This window comes from Salvelinus sp. IW2-2015, linkage group LG18 (assembly GCF_002910315.2).
Source record: "Salvelinus sp. IW2-2015 linkage group LG18, ASM291031v2, whole genome shotgun sequence".
Classification (NCBI taxonomy): Eukaryota; Metazoa; Chordata; class Actinopteri; order Salmoniformes; family Salmonidae; genus Salvelinus; species Salvelinus sp. IW2-2015.
This window is the reverse complement of record NC_036858.1, coordinates 42,696,870-42,715,711: the sequence shown is the minus strand read 5'-3', so window position 1 is coordinate 42,715,711 and position 18,842 is coordinate 42,696,870. Positions and strand designations below refer to the sequence as shown.

General features: G+C 41.1%; 1 protein-coding gene across 7 annotated transcripts in view; it reads right to left on the bottom strand.

Annotated features, from left to right (window-relative positions):
* The window catches only part of LOC111977842 (protein bicaudal C homolog 1-B), a 75,336-nt gene extending 57,823 nt beyond the window's left edge, over positions 1-17,513 (bottom strand). For 2 of the 7 annotated variants that reach the window (XM_024007567.2, XM_024007569.2), the window contains exon 1: positions 16,773-17,513. In XM_024007567.2, coding sequence (XP_023863335.1) covers positions 16,773-16,965 — 193 coding nt within the window. In that variant the 5' untranslated portion in view covers positions 16,966-17,513. The remainder of the gene's footprint in view (positions 1-16,772) is intronic. The other 5 variants (XM_024007564.2, XM_024007565.2, XM_024007562.2 and 2 more) reach the window with 3 other exon arrangements.
* Positions 17,514-18,842: the final 1,329 nt, after the last annotated feature.

Genomic DNA, 18,842 nt, shown 5'->3' with positions numbered 1-18,842 from the left:
ACTCATGCTTCCAGCTTCTTAGAGGAATCTATGGGTTTCACCATTCAACATTGAAATGTCTGGGGTGTATGTGAAATATTAAGTAAATTTATGATTAGTAATCGCCTATGTCACCATTGAAAAAAACGCTATCAAAATTAATCATACCCACACACCCATTAGTTTAACATGTGGATATTCTACATTCCAGCTAAACCAAAGCATCATTTCTGTCACTATAAAATAGCTCCAGGGAGCAGTATGGAGGATGCATCATGAGCCTGGACAGATTAATTAAGTCTGGTACCCATTATGAGTACAGAGAGTGATATTCTCACTTGTTTTGGAGGGTTGAGGGGTAAGAGGAATGTAACAGTGTTTGAGCTGTATAATTATGGCATCATTCCACATACAAACTAGGCTTGGGTAGTATACCGTATAGCGGGGTGTTTGGAAATAGCCAAGGGATGGTTTTTCAATACCGTCAACACTGTTGAAACTATTTTCTTTAATACAGTTGAAGTTGGACGTTTACATACACTTAGATTGGAGTCATTAAAACTCGTTTTCAACCACTCCACACATTTCTTGTTTACAAACTATAGTTTTGGCAGGTTGGTTAGGACATCAGCTGTGTGTATGACAAGTCATGTTTCCAACAATTGATTAGACAGATTATTTCACTGTATCACAATTCCAGTGGGTCAGAAGTTTACACATTCTAAGTTGACTGTGCCTTTAAACAGCTTGGAAAATTCCAGAAAATTATGTCATGGCTTTAGAAGCTTCTGATAGGCTAATTGACATAATTTGAGTCAATTGGAGGTGTACCTGTGGATGTATTTCAAGGCCTAAATCAGCCAAGACCTCAGAAGAAAATTGTGGACCTCCACAAGTCTGGTTCATCCTTGGGAGCAATTTCCAAACACCTGAAGGTACCACGTTCATCTGTACATACAATAGTACGCAAGTATAAACACCATGGGACAACACAGCCATCATAGCGCTCAGGAAGGAGATGCGTTCTGTCTTCTAGAGATTAACGTACTTTGGTGCGAAAAGTGCAAATCAATCCCAGGAAAACAGCGAAGGACCTTGTGAAGATGCTGGAGGAAACAGGTACAAAAGTATCTATATCCACAGTAAAACGGAGTCCTATATTGACGTAACCTGAAAGGCTGCTCAGCAAGGAAGAAGCCACTGCTCCAAACCGCCATAAAAAAGCCAGACTACGGTTTGCAACTGTACATGGGGACAAAGATCATACTTTTTGTAGAAATGTCCTCTGGTCTGATGAAACATCAAATCAAAATGTATTTGTCATGTGTGCCGAATACAACAGGTGTAGACCTTACAGTGAAATGCTTACTTACAGGCTCTAACCAATAGTGCAAAAAAGGTGTTAGGTGAACAATAGGTAAGTCAAGACATAAAACAACAGTAAAAAGACAGGCTATATACAGTAGCGAGGCTACATACAGACACCAGTTAGTCAGGCTGATTGAGGTAGTATGTACATGTAGATATGGTTAAAGTGACTATGCATATATGATGAACAGAGTAGCAGTAGCGTAAAAGAGGGGTTGGCGAGTGGTGGGTGGCGGGACACAATGCAGATAGCCCGGTTAGCCAATGTGCGGGAGCACTGGTTGGTCAGCCCAATTGAGGTAGTGTGTACATGAATGTATAGTTAAAGTGACTATGCATATATGATAAACAGAGAGTAGCAGCAGCGTAAAAAGAGGGGTTGGGGGGGGGAACACAATGCAAATAGTGTGCTACTCATCTCCGAGTAGCCATTTAATTACCTGTTCAGGAGTCTTATGACTTGGGGGTAAAAACTGTTGAGAAGCCTTTTTGTCCAAGACTTGCCACTCCGGTACCGCTTGCCATGCGGTAAAAGAGAGAACAGTCTATGACTGGGGTGGCTGGGGTCTTTGACAATTTTTAGGGCCTTCCTCTGACATCGCCTGGTGTAGAGGTCCTGGATGGCAGGCAGCTTAGCCCCAGTGATGTACTGGGCCGTACGCACTACCCTCTGTAGTGCCTTGCGGTCAGAGACCGAGACTCTGCCGTACCCAGCTGATGCAACCAGTCAGAATGATCTCAGTGTTGCAACTGTAGACCTTTCGAGGATCTCAGGACCCATGCCAAATCTTTTTAGTTTCCTGGGGGGGGGGGGGAATAGGCTTTGTCGTGCCCTCTTCACGCCTGTCTTGGTGTGTTTGGACCATTCTAGTTTGTTGTTGAGTGGGGACACCAAGGAACTTGAAGCTCTCAAACCTGCTCCACTACAGCCCGTCGATGAGAATGGGGCGTGCTCGTCCTCCTTTTCCTGTAGTCCACAATCATCTCCTTAGTCTTGGTTACATTGAGGGATAGGTTGTTATTCTGGCACCACTTGGCCAGTCTCTCGACCTCCTCCCTGTAGGCTGTCTCGTCGTTGTCGGTGATTAGGCCTACCACTGTTGTGTCATCTGCAAACGTAATGATGGAGTTGAGTCGTGTCTGGTCGTGCAGTCATGAGTGAACAGGGAGTACAGGAGGGGCCTGAGCACGCACCCCTGTGAAGCTCCAGTGTTGAGGATCAGCGTGGCAGATGTGTTGCTACCTACCCTCACCACCTGGGGGGCCCGTCAACAAGTCCAGGATCCAGTTGCAGAGGGAAGGTGTTTAGTCCAGGATCCTTAGCTTAGTGATGTTTTCAGGGGGTACTATGGTGTTGAACGCTGAGTTGTAGTCAATGAATAGCATTCTCACTAAGTGTTCATTTTATCCAGGTGGGAAAGGGCAGTGTGGAGTGCAATAGAGATTGCATCATCTGTGATCTGTTTGGGCGGTATGCAAATTGAGTGGGTCTAGGGCTTCTCTGATAATGGTGTTGATTTGAGCCATTACCAACCTTTCAAAGCACTTCATGGTACGGACGTGAGTGCTACGGGTCTGTAGTCATTTAAGCAGGTTGCCTTGTGTTCTTGGGCAGAGGGACTATGGTGAACTGTTTGGCCATAATGACCATAGTTCTTTTGGAGGAAAAATGGCATGCTTGCAAGCCAAAGAACACCATCCGAACCGTGAAGCACGGGGGTGACAGCATCATGTGTGGGGTGCTTTGCTGCAGGAGGGACTGGTGCACTCATAAAATAGATTGCATCATGAGGCGGGAAAATTGTGGATATATTGAAGCAACATCAAGACATCAGTCAGGAAGTTAAAACTTGGTCGCAAATGGGTCTTCCAAATGGACAATGACCCCATGCATACTTCCAAAGGTGTGGAAAAATGGCTTAAGGACAACAAAGTCAAGGTATTGGAGTGGCCATCACAAAGCCCTCACCTCAATCCATAGAAAATTTGTGGCAGAACTGAAAAAGCGTGTGCGAGCAAGGAGGCCTACAAACCTGACTCCGTTACACCCGCTCTGTCGGAGGAATGGGCCAAAATTCACCCACTTATTGTGGGAAGCTTGTGGAAGGCTACCTGAAACATTTGACCCAAGTTAAACAATTTAAAGGCAATGCTACCAAATACTAATTGAGTGTATGTAAGCTTCTGACCCACTGGGAATGTGATGAAAGAAATGAAAGCTGAAATAAATCACTCTATTATTCTGACATTTCACATTCTTAAAATAAAGTGGTGATCCTAACTGACCTAAAACAGGGAATTTTTACTAGGATTAAATTTCAGGAATTGTGAAAAACTGAGTTTAAATGTATTTGGCTTAGGTGTATGTAAACTTTCGACWAAAAAATTAGGTACAAATATTGAAATGTACAGTTTAGGTAAATATCTGCTGTCAACTTGTGCAATACGTTAGGAGATAAAGATCCCGTTCTTCATTTCACCTGTCACAATTTTTTGCTAGGAAGTTTACCAGTAGTCCCCATTCACGTAGATTATGAGCTGAGATCTTATCAATAAATAAAAAMCACAAAATTGCTGAGGGTTCACAAGGAGGGCATGTGTTAAACTATATTATGTTGCATCACCTTCTGGGATAAAAACCATGGAAAACAAAAAACTAAGTAAGAATAGGCATAGGCTTGACATGTCAAAGTGGACAGGGATGAAAAATAAGTGTCATACTGTCACATAAGGCTTTAGCAGTGGAATTATTATGTTTGGAGATTTTTTGGGGCATGAAAATTAAGGAAAACCCAAAGGCACCAGCTAAAACTCTAAATCACTAGGCCTAGTGAGACAAATCCTGATCGGGCAGCAGTAACAGAGTGACTTAAGCACAGATGACATTGGGGTATAGACTAGAAGAGTAAGGCTTTGGTAGCCTACTTAGTGTGTTTATGGACATTAGAACTAAAGCGAAACACATAAAACTCTCTTTGCTCTGACACAAATAGTTAAAAAAATACTAAATGACCAGTAATCACCGGTTTAAAAAGAGAAGGACCGTTAATACAAGGTAAATGAATGCTTATGGTGGCTTAATTACCAACAGCTAATATATCACAGATACAAGGAAATCAATGTCAGTATATTAAGACTGAGTTGGATCTGCCAAATGCTGGAGCAAACAAATTCTAGTTCTGAACCTCTGAAATTTCAGTTTTCCAAAATTTCTGTCCAAACTCTCTTGTATGTACTTGTGAGCTGTCTGTATGTCCTTAGGCCAAGTCTGAACGAACTACTACCACTCACAGATAGAATGGAGTGGAATATAGAAAGAGCAGGATGTTGTTTTCTCACCATGATTCTCCACCAACCAGAGGCTCTCAAGCTGAACACTATGAACTTCAGTACCTATCAGCTGATTCAACATGGACCCGACAAAGTGCGCATATAGGGGAGTATTTTTAAAACACACCTGCATACATGCCTAACTGCTCACTCCCCCACACTGCACACACTTCAGTTATTGCTTAAGACAAAAATAATTCACCAGTCATTAACGTGCTGCATGCAATACTACGCCGTTTCAATCTTGCCATCCCCATCCATCTCTGAGAAATGATATGACAGTGGGTTAAGATGTATCTACATGTAAAGCTATAATAAAGGACCACTGGAATGTTTAGGCCGGACGATAAACAGAAGGATGTGTCACTGACAAGTTTGTTCAAATAAATCTACTCTAAATGAGCAGGATCAAAGACCTGATATTTTCATCCAGTATACAGTATCACGTTATAACAGACAGGTTGCTGGCAGCACTTGAGTGGGAAAGCAAAATGAAAACAGATAGAGTATTATTTAGTCTCTTCTTCTGTGGTCCTTAGACAAACAATCACACAGGTTTGCATCCATTCACTAAACTTCAGTTCCAAGGTAGCTCTCAACTCCCACACTATTAACATAAGTAAGGACAGAAGAACCATGGGAAGTAGTAGCAGTGTTTCCCCTATATTTATTTAGCAGCGGCACAACGCTGCAAGATGCACTTTTAAGATCAGTGTGACAAGTTACAACATCGAATCGCCCAAGAAACCTCCTGTAATCCTGGAAGTGTAGCCAACCCTTTAAATATATGTACAGTGCACTCAGAAAGTATTCAGACCCCTTGACTTTTTCCACATTTTGTTACGTTACAGCCTTATTCTAAAATTGATTAAATCGTTTTTTCCCCCTCATCAATCTACAAACAATACCCCATAATGAAAAAAAAGGGTTTTGGATTTTTTTCTCTCAAATTTAATACAAATAAAATAACATTTAAAAAAAATCACATGTACATAATTATTCATACCCTTTACTCAGTACTTTGTTGAAGCACTTTTGGCAGCGATTACAGCCTCGAGTCTTCTTGGGTATGACGCTACAAGCTGGGCACACCTGTATTTTGACCATTCTTCTCTGCAGATCCTCTCAAGCTCTGTCAGGTTCTACACAGCTATTTTCAGGTCTTTCCAGAAATGTTTCATCGGGTTCAAGTCCGGCCTCTGGCTGGGCCACTCAAGGACGTTCTTCCATTTAAGAATTATGGAGGCCATTGTGTTCTTGGGGACCTTCAATGCTGCAGACATTTTTTCATACCCTTCCCCAGATCTGTGCCTCGACACAATCCTGTCTCAGAGCTCTATGGACAATTCCTTCGACCTCATGGCTTGGTTTTTGCTCTCCAAATCATGTCCAATCAATTTAAATTTACCACAGGTGGACTACAATCAAGTTGTAGAGACATCTCAAGGATGAGCTCAATTTTGAGTCTCATAACATAAGGGTCTGAATAGTTATGTAAATAAGGTATCTGATTTTTATTTGAAAGAATTTAGCAAACATTTCTAAAAATCTGTTTTCTCTTTGTCATTATGGGGTATTGTGTGTAGATTGATGAAGGAACATTTTTTATTTAATCCATTTTAGAAATAAGGTTGTAACGTAACAACATTTGGAAAAAGTAAAGGGATCTGAATTCTTTCCGAATGCCCCAGGAAGACCCAAGCCCTTATTGTGTTCCTGTCCAGAACGCAGACTGCTGTCATCTCCAAATGGCTCCTTTCACAGGGGAAAAAAGTATGTGCAGTTGCCAAGCAACTGTGAAATAATAAATACATAAACAAACTCCCAGATGTGTAATGTTGCAGTGGAGTTGACATAGTGCCAGTACTGGACTCAGTTACCAAGGTCTTCAGGTTGAGAAAATAATATGATACAGAGCTTACACAACTCACAACTCAACATCCGTAAACACTAGACAGTTTAAGACATCCCACATAAACAGTTAAAAATAAAACACACAGATAACATTTTTCCTTTTTCCAACGATAAATACAAGTCAAATAAGGGCAATTCCACAGTGACGGAATTACTCTGACWTTTCACTTTAAAAAAAAAMGTATGCCAAACAAAAACCAATGATTTGAAAAAGTTTAACAAACTATACAACTCTATGCACAATGACAACTTTGAACAATTTAAAGTAAGAAAAATAATTACTGGAAAAAATTTGCAGATATGTTTTTCGAACAGAATTACAGTAAAATCTCCCTCAGTTTTATTCTGTTATCAAAGTTTTATCTGCACAGTTATTCCTGTAAATGTGTTTTTGTAAAATCTTCTGTGGAAATTGTTAAAAGTACTCCTTGTCCATAGAGTTGTATGGTTTGTTAAACTTTGAAAATCAATGGTTTTTGTTTGGTATACATTTTAAAGTGAAAATCTGAGTTTCAGCGTAATTCCATTACCATGGAAATGCCCATAACATATCTACAACCATTGAGTCAGTCTGTTGGTTTTGTTGGTTTAATTGCTAAATAAAAGGCAAGATAATCAGGTGCAGGAATGCGTTATCACATCCTGCGCATTTTCCCATTTCACCCCCATGTGTGAATTGTGAGCGAGTTGTTGCAAACTTTCCAGAAACATTTCACAACCTGAGCATTCCCCTAGTACCTGGTATGTCGTGTGAGATCTGGCTCCATCAGAGGGGCTGGAGGAGTGTGTCTCACCCCAAACTTCTTGTTTTGCATTTTATAGCAGCCGTAAACCAGACAAAATGTAAATCTGCACTTTGAAGGTGCAGAAGAAAAAGGGCTTTGAGTGAAGTAAAAATAAAAACAGGRATTCATTTCACCTCATTTTCAGTTTCAGAAGCAAAGAAATGGGTCAGAGAGCTCGAGTCAAGTCAGACCATTGAAATACAATTCCATGTTTAATTTTCATGAGTAAAGAAACAGGTTTTTTCCACAAGACCAAAGCTAAATTATATTAGAGGATCTTGAAAGCTTCATTATGCTTTGGAGAAAGGAATTCACTGCATAAGAAAAGTTGAATATAATTGTATCACCATTTTTCAGAAAAGGTTGGAAGAGAGGGGAACTACAGTATACAAAAGGCACAGATCCAGATAAAATAACAGTATGATTAGAAAATCAATTAAATCATTTTTAATCACATACCATTTTGGCATAATGTATGCTCCCCACAATGTTGAGAAGCACTGCACAGCATGCTGTTAAAGCTCCAATTATTTTATTCTACTATGGTATATTTAGGTTTACACAACTTTCTTTGAGCTCCCTCATGATCCATTACAGTAATGTCCACAGTAAACACCACTTAAAATAGCCCATTAGTTCAATAGTATATGACTTTGGACCCTTTCAATGTCTGACAGTATGTGGTTCTGGAGGTTAAAACAACAGGCCTGTGTTCTCCTGCAGTAGAGAGAGAGCCCGGAGCACATTCCCCACACCACACTCACTTCCTGTCAAAAGCTCTTACTCAGCACCAAGGAGGAAGACAAGAATGGTGGCCTGTATACACACGCACACTCCACACTGTTTCAAGACAGAATGTGGACATGTGCAACAGGGAGGAGACATACCCTTTTTCGGTATTTTGACCCAGTTTGTGAGTCTGCCTTTTTCCATACAGAATGTTTTACATATGAGCTCAGCATCAACGTACTCTGTTCCATTCCTATTGGGCGAGAGTGGGTAATGTTGCAGGGCATGGACTACTTGGTGTCACTGTACGGTTAGTTATTGTCACAGGCTTTGTTTTTTCCCATTTATGTTTTGAGGTTGAACTTTAGCACGTATAGCTCATTGGCCCGTGGGGCGCACCGACTGGTGTCACCTCGTTGGTCAGTGTGTTACACCTGTGCTGGTTGRCATCTCATTGGTGGGAGGGTATTTCACCTGTGCTGGCCTAGGTGCTGTTTAAGAGTGGCTGGCCCAGTGCTCCAATTGTCTTGAGAGATGTGGAAGGACAACACCTTTATTTGGCWCTCCCTATTTTGATTTCTAAACAAACAATCCTTTATCCAAATCCCCTGGTTTCGTTTTGCTTCCTGTCTTTAACTTGTGTTTTTCTTTTGTTTGCCTCTTCTTGGGCAAATTTTGTGGGCGCTCAGTGGACACCCAAGAGTGAACAAAAAGTTACAGTTCATAAGGAAATCAGTCAATTAGGCCATAATCTAGGGATTTCACATGACCAGGAAGACAGATATGCATCTGTTGGTCAAAGATACCTTAAAAAAAAGGTAGGGGTGTGGATCAGAAAACCAGTCAGTATCTGGTGTGGCCACCATTTGCCTCATGCAGTACGACATCTCTTTCGCATTGAGTTGATCAGGCTGTTGATTGTGGCCTGTGGAATGTTGTCCCACTCCTCTTCAATGGCTGTGCGACGTTGCTGGATATTGGCAGGAAATGGAACACGATACACTCGTTCCAGAGCATCCCAAACATGCTCAATCTGTGACATATCTGGTGAGTTTGCAGGACATGGAAGAACTGGAACATTTTCAGCTTGCAGGAATTGTGTACAGATCCTTGCGCCACATCATGCTGAAACATGAGGTGATGGCGGCGGATGAATGGCACGACAATGGGCCTCAGGATCTCATCACGGTATCTCTGTGCATTCAAATTGCCATCAATAAAATGCAGTTGTGTTCATTGTCCGTAGGTTATGCCTGCCCATACCATAACCCCACCGGCATGGGGGTACTCTTTTCACAAGGTTGACGTCAGCAAACCGCTCGCCAACACAATGCCTTAAATGTGGTCTGCGGTTGTGAGGCCGGTTGGAAGTACTGCCAAATTCTCTAAAACAATGTTGGAGGGACAGCTTATGGTAGAGAAATTAATATGAAATTCTCTGGCAACAGCTCCGGTGAACTCTCTCGTGACATCTGTGGCATTGTGTTGTGTGACAAAACTGCACATTTGAGTGGCCTTTTATTGTCCCCAGCACAATGTGCACCTGTGTAATGACCATGCTGTTTAATCAGCTTCTTCATATGCCACACCTGTCAGGTGGATGGATTATCTTGGCAAAAATGCTCACTAACAGGGATGTAAACAAATTTGTGCACAAAATTTGAGAGAAAGAAGCTTTTTGTGCATACGGAACATTATCTTTTATTTCAGCTCATGAAACATGGGACCACCACTTTACATGTAGCTTTTATATTTTTATTTAGAGTAGATTGGTAGTTTGTGACCAGAGAACCATAAAAACATTTATTTATTTTTTACTCCACACCACATTCAAGTTCTTCCTGCACCAAAGTACTTGAGGTAAGGTGACCAGATTTTGGAAATGAAATGCAAAAAAAGTTGTTTGGAACAATAAAGCTATCCATTTTCGCTTTTATTAATTATAGCACAGATATGTACTAACCCATCCACAGTTTTCGTTATCTTATCCTTTCTAGTAATTATAGAATCACCCATGTTTTYTAGCCAATGCTGGGCATGTTGTTCATGTGGTTCAATTGTAGCCCATCACTGATCAAACGTTCTCAGAAGGTCTCATAAGGTCTGAGCAAACGAGTTTTACATGCAAATCTGATTGGACACAGGGTTAGATTATTTAAAAAGCAGCCTCAATTTAACTTCGAGTTGCTTTTTTCATTCTGAGGGCTAATCAGTGACATTTCCGGGGACAACTAACTCGGGACAGGCCACCAAAATCGGGGACTTACCCCGGAAATCAGGGATGTCTGGTCATCCTAACTTGAGGGCTGCAGACAGTTTGACACCTTACAATCATTAACGGATTTAAAATGGGTAATGCCTTGACAGGCAATTTGAGGCATTTCAATATGACCATGTAATTTTATTTAGAAGTAGGGCACCAAAACAAATTGTAATAATCTGTAACGGAGGTTCTCCACGGTCGGGGGACCTTAATTTCTATTCAGCTCATTATTTCCCATAATTCTTCGGATAAAGGATCTGTTCCAAACTGGTAGGGAAAATATGCCACATAGGCCTAAACAGTGTTAGTGGGTATTTCCTTCTAATGTGGTGATGTACAGTGTAGTCATCATGATGTTTCTGGGTAACTGTTTCTCTCCGACAACAACCCCTACTCTCCTCCAACTTAAAATCTTACACACTCCCTTCAGCTCAAAAACTCTGATACAGAGAGCAGGGGAAACAGACAAAACAGAGGACACTATAAAAACGTATAGATCCTCAGCCCCACTTACAGTATACACGTATCAATCCAGTTAGAAGTGATATAATGCCTCTCATAGTAAAAACAGTCTTGACATACAGTAGATCCATGTGTGTGAACGTGTTGGAGAATATATGCATTTCAACACCTCATGACTATCTGGAACAACAGATACTGGCTTAATGGATTTTATAGTGAGGATTGGAAAGAAGTCACACTGCAATGCAAGCCAAGAGAGACCTATGTATAGCTATTCAGATAAGATGTCTCATTACTTCACAAAATAAAAACCCACACACATTCCTAACAGGTGTTTTTTTTTTACTACTCTAAATGAAGACTTCCAAAACTTCTCAAGACTGGAGGTTGAGATGGGAGGAAATGTTGTTGAGCACCTTTAAAACATTAGCAAGGCTTTATACAGATCCTTGTCCTTTTGCATAGTGCAGGTTACACAAGTTTCAAAGCAAGGGAGTCCAGAGATACGGTCACAGACAATAAAACCTGGAGTAAACATATACTGGAAGTTCCCACACAATGATTTCATTATGGGTCAAACTCTGGGCTGTGTCCACTTCAGGACAGAGTCCCACATCAACAAAGCCCTCTCCTCTAATGAAAACAGAGCCAGATGTTACAACGCTGAAGATAACATGTAAGGACCAATCAGAGCATCCTAAACAGGCTTGGAGGTACATATACAGTGCATTTAAAAAGTATTCAGAAKCCTTCCCCTTTCCACATTTTGTTACATTACAGCCTTATTCTAAAATTGATTCAATTGTTTCCTCCCCCCTCAATCTAATCACAATACCCCATAATAACAAAGTGAAAACAGGTTTTTGAATGTTTGCAAAATTACAACAAAACAAAAAAATATTCAGACCCTTTGCTATGAGACTCGAAATTGAGTTCAGGTTTGCATTGATTCTCCTTGAAATGTTTCTACAACTTGATTGGAGCAATGAGGTCGAAGGAATTATCCATAGAGCTCCAAGACAGGATTGTCGAGGTACAGATCTGAGGAAGGCTTGGTCACCTCAGGGAGGTGGCCTCCTCAGGGAGGTGACCAAGAACCCTATGGTCACTCTGACAGAACTCCAGTTCCTCTGTGGAGATGGGGGAACCTTCCAGAAGGACAACCATCTCTGCAGCACTCCACCAATCAGGCCTCTATGGTAGAGTGACCAGCGGAAGCCACTCCTCATTAAAAAGGCACATGACAGCCCGCTTGGAGTTTGCCAAAAGGCACCTAAATGACTCTGACCATGGGAAACAAGATCTGATGAAACCAAGATTGAACTCTTTGGCCTGAATGCCAAGCCTCACATCTGGAGGAAACCTGGCACCATCCCTACGGTGAAGCATGGGTGTGACAGCATCATGCTGTGGGGATGTTTTTCAGCAGCAGGGACTGGGAGACTAATCAGGATTGAGGGAAAGATGAACGGAGCAAAGTACAGAGATATCCTTGACGAAAACCTGCTCCAGAGCGCTCAAGACCTCAGACTGTGGTGAAGGTTCAATTTCCAACATGACAATGACCCTAAGCACACAGCCAAGACAACGCAGGAGTGGCTTCGGGACAAGTCTCTAAATGTCCTTGAGTGGCCCAGCCAGAGCCCGGACTTGAACCCAATCTAACTTCTCTGGAAAGACCTGACAATAGCTGTGCAGCAACGCTCCCCATCCAACCTGACAGAGCTTGAGAGAATCTTCCGAGAGGAATGGGAGAAACTCCCCAAATACAGATGTGCCCAGCTTGTAGCATCATACCCAAGAAGACTCGAGGCTGTAATCGCTGCCAAAGGTGCTTCAACAAAGTACTGAGTAAAAGGGTCTGATTACTTATGTAAATGTAATACATTTCAGTTTTCTATTTAAAAAAAGGTTTTTGCTTTGTCATTATGGGGTATTGTGTGTTGAGGGGGGGGAAACGATTTAATCAATTTTAGAATAAGGCAGAGGCATAACAAAATGTGGAAAAAGTCACGGGGTCTGAATACTTCCGAATGCACTGGTTAATTGTGCATATATTTAAAAAAACACAAGGATAATCTTACTAATGTTAAAGAAAGAATGTCTTAAAAAATTTTGACACGCCCCATGGGATAGAGTACATCCTGGAACTCCTAGATAAAGACTATTGCTGTTTCACGGTTGAGATTGTGTGACCACTCACCCTGAACCACTTAGAGATTCTCAATTGGATTGCCTTAATTCCTTGCATCCTTTCCTCCCCTCCTTTTTGAAAAAGGTGAAAGGTAATCAAGGAGGAAACAAATACACTTGTATAAAATGAAAACTATCCTTTTCCACTACGGCAAATTATGGTTAGAGGTGGAATCCTCAAATACACGTGTAACATGGTAAAAAAAAGAAATGTAACTAGTTGTGCTAGACATGTTATTGATAAAACAACAAGTAATGTTAATGTATGCATGCTTTTCTCCTGAGAGTACAACAGCTGTTTCAAAGGGGGTGTGGCGGATTTCAAAATTATTCCACCAGAGGCGGCACTCGAGGAGAGGAGCAAACTCCTCCGTTTACCTATTAACTAATTGACACGCTCATACATATGGCGACCACTTATRGGTTTCCGGGTCAAGGAGGAAAAGAAGAAGGGATGAGTTGAGGAGGATTGACTTCTCCCAATTGAGAAAAGGCCAATGACTGACCAGAGATGGAAACAAAGAGTAATATTCACTTCATGCCATGGGCTGAATGTTAACATGGAGAATTCCTGCCATGGTCATAGAAGGCACTAGAAAACAACATGTTAAAAGAGATTGTGCACGCACACACACGCACAACGTTGCATACAGTATGTCCGGCAGACTTGGGTTTAGGGACGGCCTCTTGTTAAGTTGTTTTCCTGGAATTGGCAGGGATGACATGGAGTTTAAGGAATGCAGAGCAGCGTAGCAGCAACGGGGCCACAAACAGGTGGAGTTGAGCTAGCTGTGAGTGTGTGTGAGTGAGTGAGTGAGTGTGAGAGACAGAGAAATGGGGGTTACTTTAAAACCAGCTGCCATAATTCCTGTATACAAAAGACAAACTACATATTTTCTTTTAACCAAAAAAAGAAAACAAGGCCATTAAATTCAATTAACAAAGAGTGCATCCTCAAAATCCTCAGGCTCGCCTAATTAWCCTAAAACTGTTTTTATTTAAACTTCAAAACATAATTTAAGAGCAGGTTTGATAACTGTGCTCCAATTAAACAATGATTTTTATTATAACGTCCACCCAAACAGACCTGGATTATAATGGGCACACTCATACACCGAGGAGAGGCTTAGAGCATGAAACATTAAATCGGAGATTAACTCATTATAATCAAAAGAGTACCGTAATGAAGAAAATAATCAAGGGATAGTAGAGCAAACAGAATCCCACTGACTAGATATCTTCATATCCAACAGGATAAGAAAGAACAGTCATGACACACTAAGACATGGGTTGTCTTGTGTCAAGCTGAATATGAACCCCCTTGTTTTGTATGATATTATTTGAGCTTTCATGGGTTGTTTTCATTGGGTTGATTATCTCATATCTTGTTAATGTTCCCCGTATGGTCTCCTTTGGCTGTTTCTCCAGCTGATGGCGACTCACTATCTTCATGTGGGATTGATAAAGAATCTTCTTCAGTTACATAACGCTGGAATCTTCCTCTACAAGATTGTGTGTTGCAATAACGGATGATGATCTCATCCTTTACACACTCCTAGGGACGTCTCATTAGAGACTGACCACACACAAACCTGACAGTCATTTAACTGTTCACTGACATGACAGTGACAGAGATTGATGATTAGATAGGAGAGTGAAGAAAACGACCACCACCTGGAAAACTATAACATTGGATGCAGGTCCGCTTTGTATCTCAGCCAGATCTATGATTCTAGGTTAGTACAGTACAGCAAATATAGACTATATGATCTATTAACTCAAATGGTCTTCATAGACACTTTTAATGAGGTTTAATAAGCATTAAAAAAAACGTAGGCTTTTAAAATGGTGATGCTACCAATGACCAGGAAATATTTCTAGGCTAGTTTGATCTCATTAAGGGGTCTTACTGAGAGAAGTGTTTTCGCCAGCTATTGAGGAAGGTAAAACTTGAGTCATCACCATAACACACACTTGCTCATAGCGACTCCTATTGGTTGAGTCGTGTGCATGCTCCTCAACTGCTGACCACAGCACAAACATTATTGATGCATGTGTGCTGACCATAGCCGTGGGAAGTAGTTTGGTTGCGGGGTTGCTGCGATCGTTTTTCTGGGGGGGTGGGGTAGAGCTGTAGAAACATTACTGAAGACGTCTATATCGGTCCGCTAATACAGGACTAGTAAAGGCCAAGTGCACTACTTTTTTGAAAAAAATRGAAACTAAATGTATTCTGAACAAAAATATATAATGCAACATGTAAAGTGTTGGTCCCATGTTTCATGAGCTGAAGCTGAAAAAGTTCCCAGAAATGTTCCATACACACAAAAAGCTTATTTCTCTAAAATGTTGTGCACTCACAAGTACGAAGCTGGGCCAATTGTACGCCGCCCAATGAGTCTCCCGGTCACAGCCGGCTGCAACAGAGCCTGGACTCGAACCCAGAATCTCTAGTGGCACAGCTAGCACTGCGATGCAGTGACTTAGAATACTGCGCCACTCGGGAGGCCCCAGCATTTGTAACTTGGGTCTGATAATTATCTGTACAAAACAGTTAATCTGATAGTACTTGTAGATGCTCTTATCCAGAGAAACTTACAGTAGAGTGCATACATTTTCATACTTTTTCGTACTGGTCCCCGATGGTAATCAAACCCACAATCCTAGCATTTCAAGGGCCATGATCTACCAAATGAGCCACATCATCGTCACAAACCACTTGATGTCTCAATGTACTCAAATATTGTATTGTGCATTGTTATTCTTCATGGTGATGGAAAGTCTATGGGTACAAACCTACATGACCATACAGTAGTGTACATTTGCATTAAGTGGTTTGTAAGGATGGTAAATTAATACTGCACAAAAAGTGTTTGTTTGATCAAGAAAAATATTTAATTTAATGTGGATGTTGTGTCTTTGCCCATAACTTTACACCTTTTGAAGTAAATGTTTGAGGAATTATTTTTATTCTGTCTGTCATTCTAATGGTATTCAATCGCAGAGAAAGGGACAGGGACAGGGCAACAACTCTTACAATTCCACCTTTTGAATCCTGCAAGATACTGTGGATATGCAGATTTTTTTTGTTGCTCCTGCTACAGACTTCTATATCAGTCTGCTAATACTAGTAAAGGCCCAGTGCACTACTTTTGTGAAGAAAAATAAATAAATAAATATATCATTTTTAACAGGGGGTGTTGCAGCACCCTCAGCACCCCTACTTCCCGCGGCTATAGTGGTGACCGTGACCACACGTAACAATACTAAACTTCAGTCAGAATTAAATAAACTACAAACTATTGTACCGTGTCTATAAAGTTTGTTTTAATGCATGTAATATTGATTGAGGCAACGTTCTATATTAGACTATATGCCCATCGGGGGGGGGGGGGGGGGGAAACTATGATATGACATTGATTATATCTCAATACCATCCCAGTAGAAAACACAAATGTCAAGTTGCTTTCTGTGGTCAAAAGAAAGTACAAAGAAATGTTTCAAACGATGACAAAAAAAATATGCTGGACAGTCTAACGGCAGGATACGCTACAAAGTAAAACATAGGCCTACAAATTACTGGACACGAAAATAAGCAACTGAATGTGAAGGAAAAAACTGCAAATACCATATGAAGGGTAAAACAGTTTTTGGAAGCATAATGTTGGCATCGTTCCCATTCTCAAACAAAGGAATGTTTTAACATTTTGCAAAACATGGCAAAAATATTTCTGTATTTGTTTCTTTACCTAATAACATGATTTCCAGTTTCTTGCGGTCCACTCGAAATCTCTCCTCCGTCCACTCCGGGTCTGGTAAGGCATGGGGTCCGCTCAAGTCATCCTCGGAGCCGGGGACCGGGGAGTCAATACTACACTCGCTATTTGAGCCCTGGTCCGACTGTTGCAAGTATCCGCTCAGAGAGTCGCACTGGGCAGCCATTGCGCTGCACAGCAACGTTTCCAATGGCCACTGCGTTTCGAAAAAAATGTAAACTACCACGTTGTGGATTGTAAAACCTACTTTCCCTTATTTATCTTTCACTTTGAGATTTTGTCCAGACTCATTGTTGCGCAGTGACTTCTTCCTCGACCGTTTCCTCGAGCCCCTCTGTTTTCCCCATTGAGTGGCGGTTTGCGGAGTCTAGAACACAAGTAAAGTTTCAGGTGTCAGACACAACTCGAAGATGTGGGACTCCTCCCAAATGTAGTTTCTTTACCATGTACTATTCCTTCCTCTCATTTGTCCCAATAAACAGGTTTATTTTCCATTGATCCAGGTTTATCCGACAAAAGCAACGTCGCAACAAAAAAAAATCGTTTGAAAATGTGTAATGAAAACGGAAGATAGGTATAGGAGGAATGTTCTATAGATCGACAACATTTGTATTCGTTCGAGGGGTTGATTGTCTTTTGACAAACTTTTTTCATTGCGACAAATTATGATGTAAACGGTGTTTTCGAATAAATTAGGATTGCCGAATAATTTTGAAGGTACGCAGGTCACATGATGTCAACAAGTATCCTACCCTAACTATAAAGCTCCACTCCACATTTAATTCTAAGGGATGAATTGAAATTTACAGKATGGTTACCTGGAGAAAAATGGTGGCGGGTCATGCTTTTTCAATTTCAATCAAGGGGAGGATTTAGTATTTTTTTCAATCTAGTTCAGGGGAGGGTCGTGTAATTTGTCATTTATTCTCAGTGTCTTAGAATCAGTTACTAATTAGGCTATAAATTGATGTGTGCTCGATGTTGCCCCTCATCTCTGATTCTCAGCTGGTTCTGCAATATCAAGTGCGCCTATAGGCTATTTCGTGTGTTCTCAATCAAGTGATTCATTGCCTATATGCAATAGGCTACGAAGTGCATGCTCGGGAAAAGCACAAAGCAAAATTATATTTCTATTATAGCTGCTGGGATGGTGTAAATGATACAAGTCAATTAATATTCCAACTCTAAACCCTGCTCTGCTCTTGCTGATCAAAAACGATGTGGTGTGCTGCCTAACCATTGGCTGCTGTGTAGGCCTATGGTGGCAGTTCAGGAGGAGAGTCAAAGGCTTCTTCTGAAAAACATTTTTGATTAAGGGCTAGTACAAAAAATTCACTCTCTTGCGTGCGGACTAGCCTATTGCCTAATGTTCAGTTTGAGAAGGAGAGCTTGAAGATGAGGAGGACCGAAGGTCAACTTTGATAGCTTGTTACTACTATAATTTATTTGATTAAAATCAATAGGTTTCTTGCCCATGATGTATTTATCAGCGTTATTGACCTCACAATAAGCCAGATTCGAGTAACTTACATTTTGGTTCTGAAACATGAAGCAGCAGCAGCTGTGCCACAATCAATCTGCCTGTTTGACAGATTAAATTAGGCTATAGCCTGCTATATCCATAGATGTGTAGGTCAATTCCGCCACCCACCATGCACTCTTTAAATACCTGACCTCCATGTCAGTGAAGGGCTGTAAGTTAAAAACAAGACTCAAATTGATGGGGTAAGAGAGGGTATGTCATAGGCCTACCTTTTATTAAAGAAAATGGCAAAAAGCCTATGCCTTGTTAGCTTAAGATTTTGAAGGAAATAAAACGGATCCGATTATACAAAGTGATCAATAACAGTTATTTAGGGTGGCAGGTAGCCTAGTGGTTAGAGTGTTGAGCCAGTAACCGAAAGGTTGCTGGATCGAATCCCTGAGCTCACTAGGTAAAACTCTGTCATTCTGCCCTGAGCAAGGCAGTTAACAACCCACTGTTCCCCAGGTGCTGTGGATGTTAATTAAGGCAGCCCCTTGCACTTCTCTGATACAGAGGGG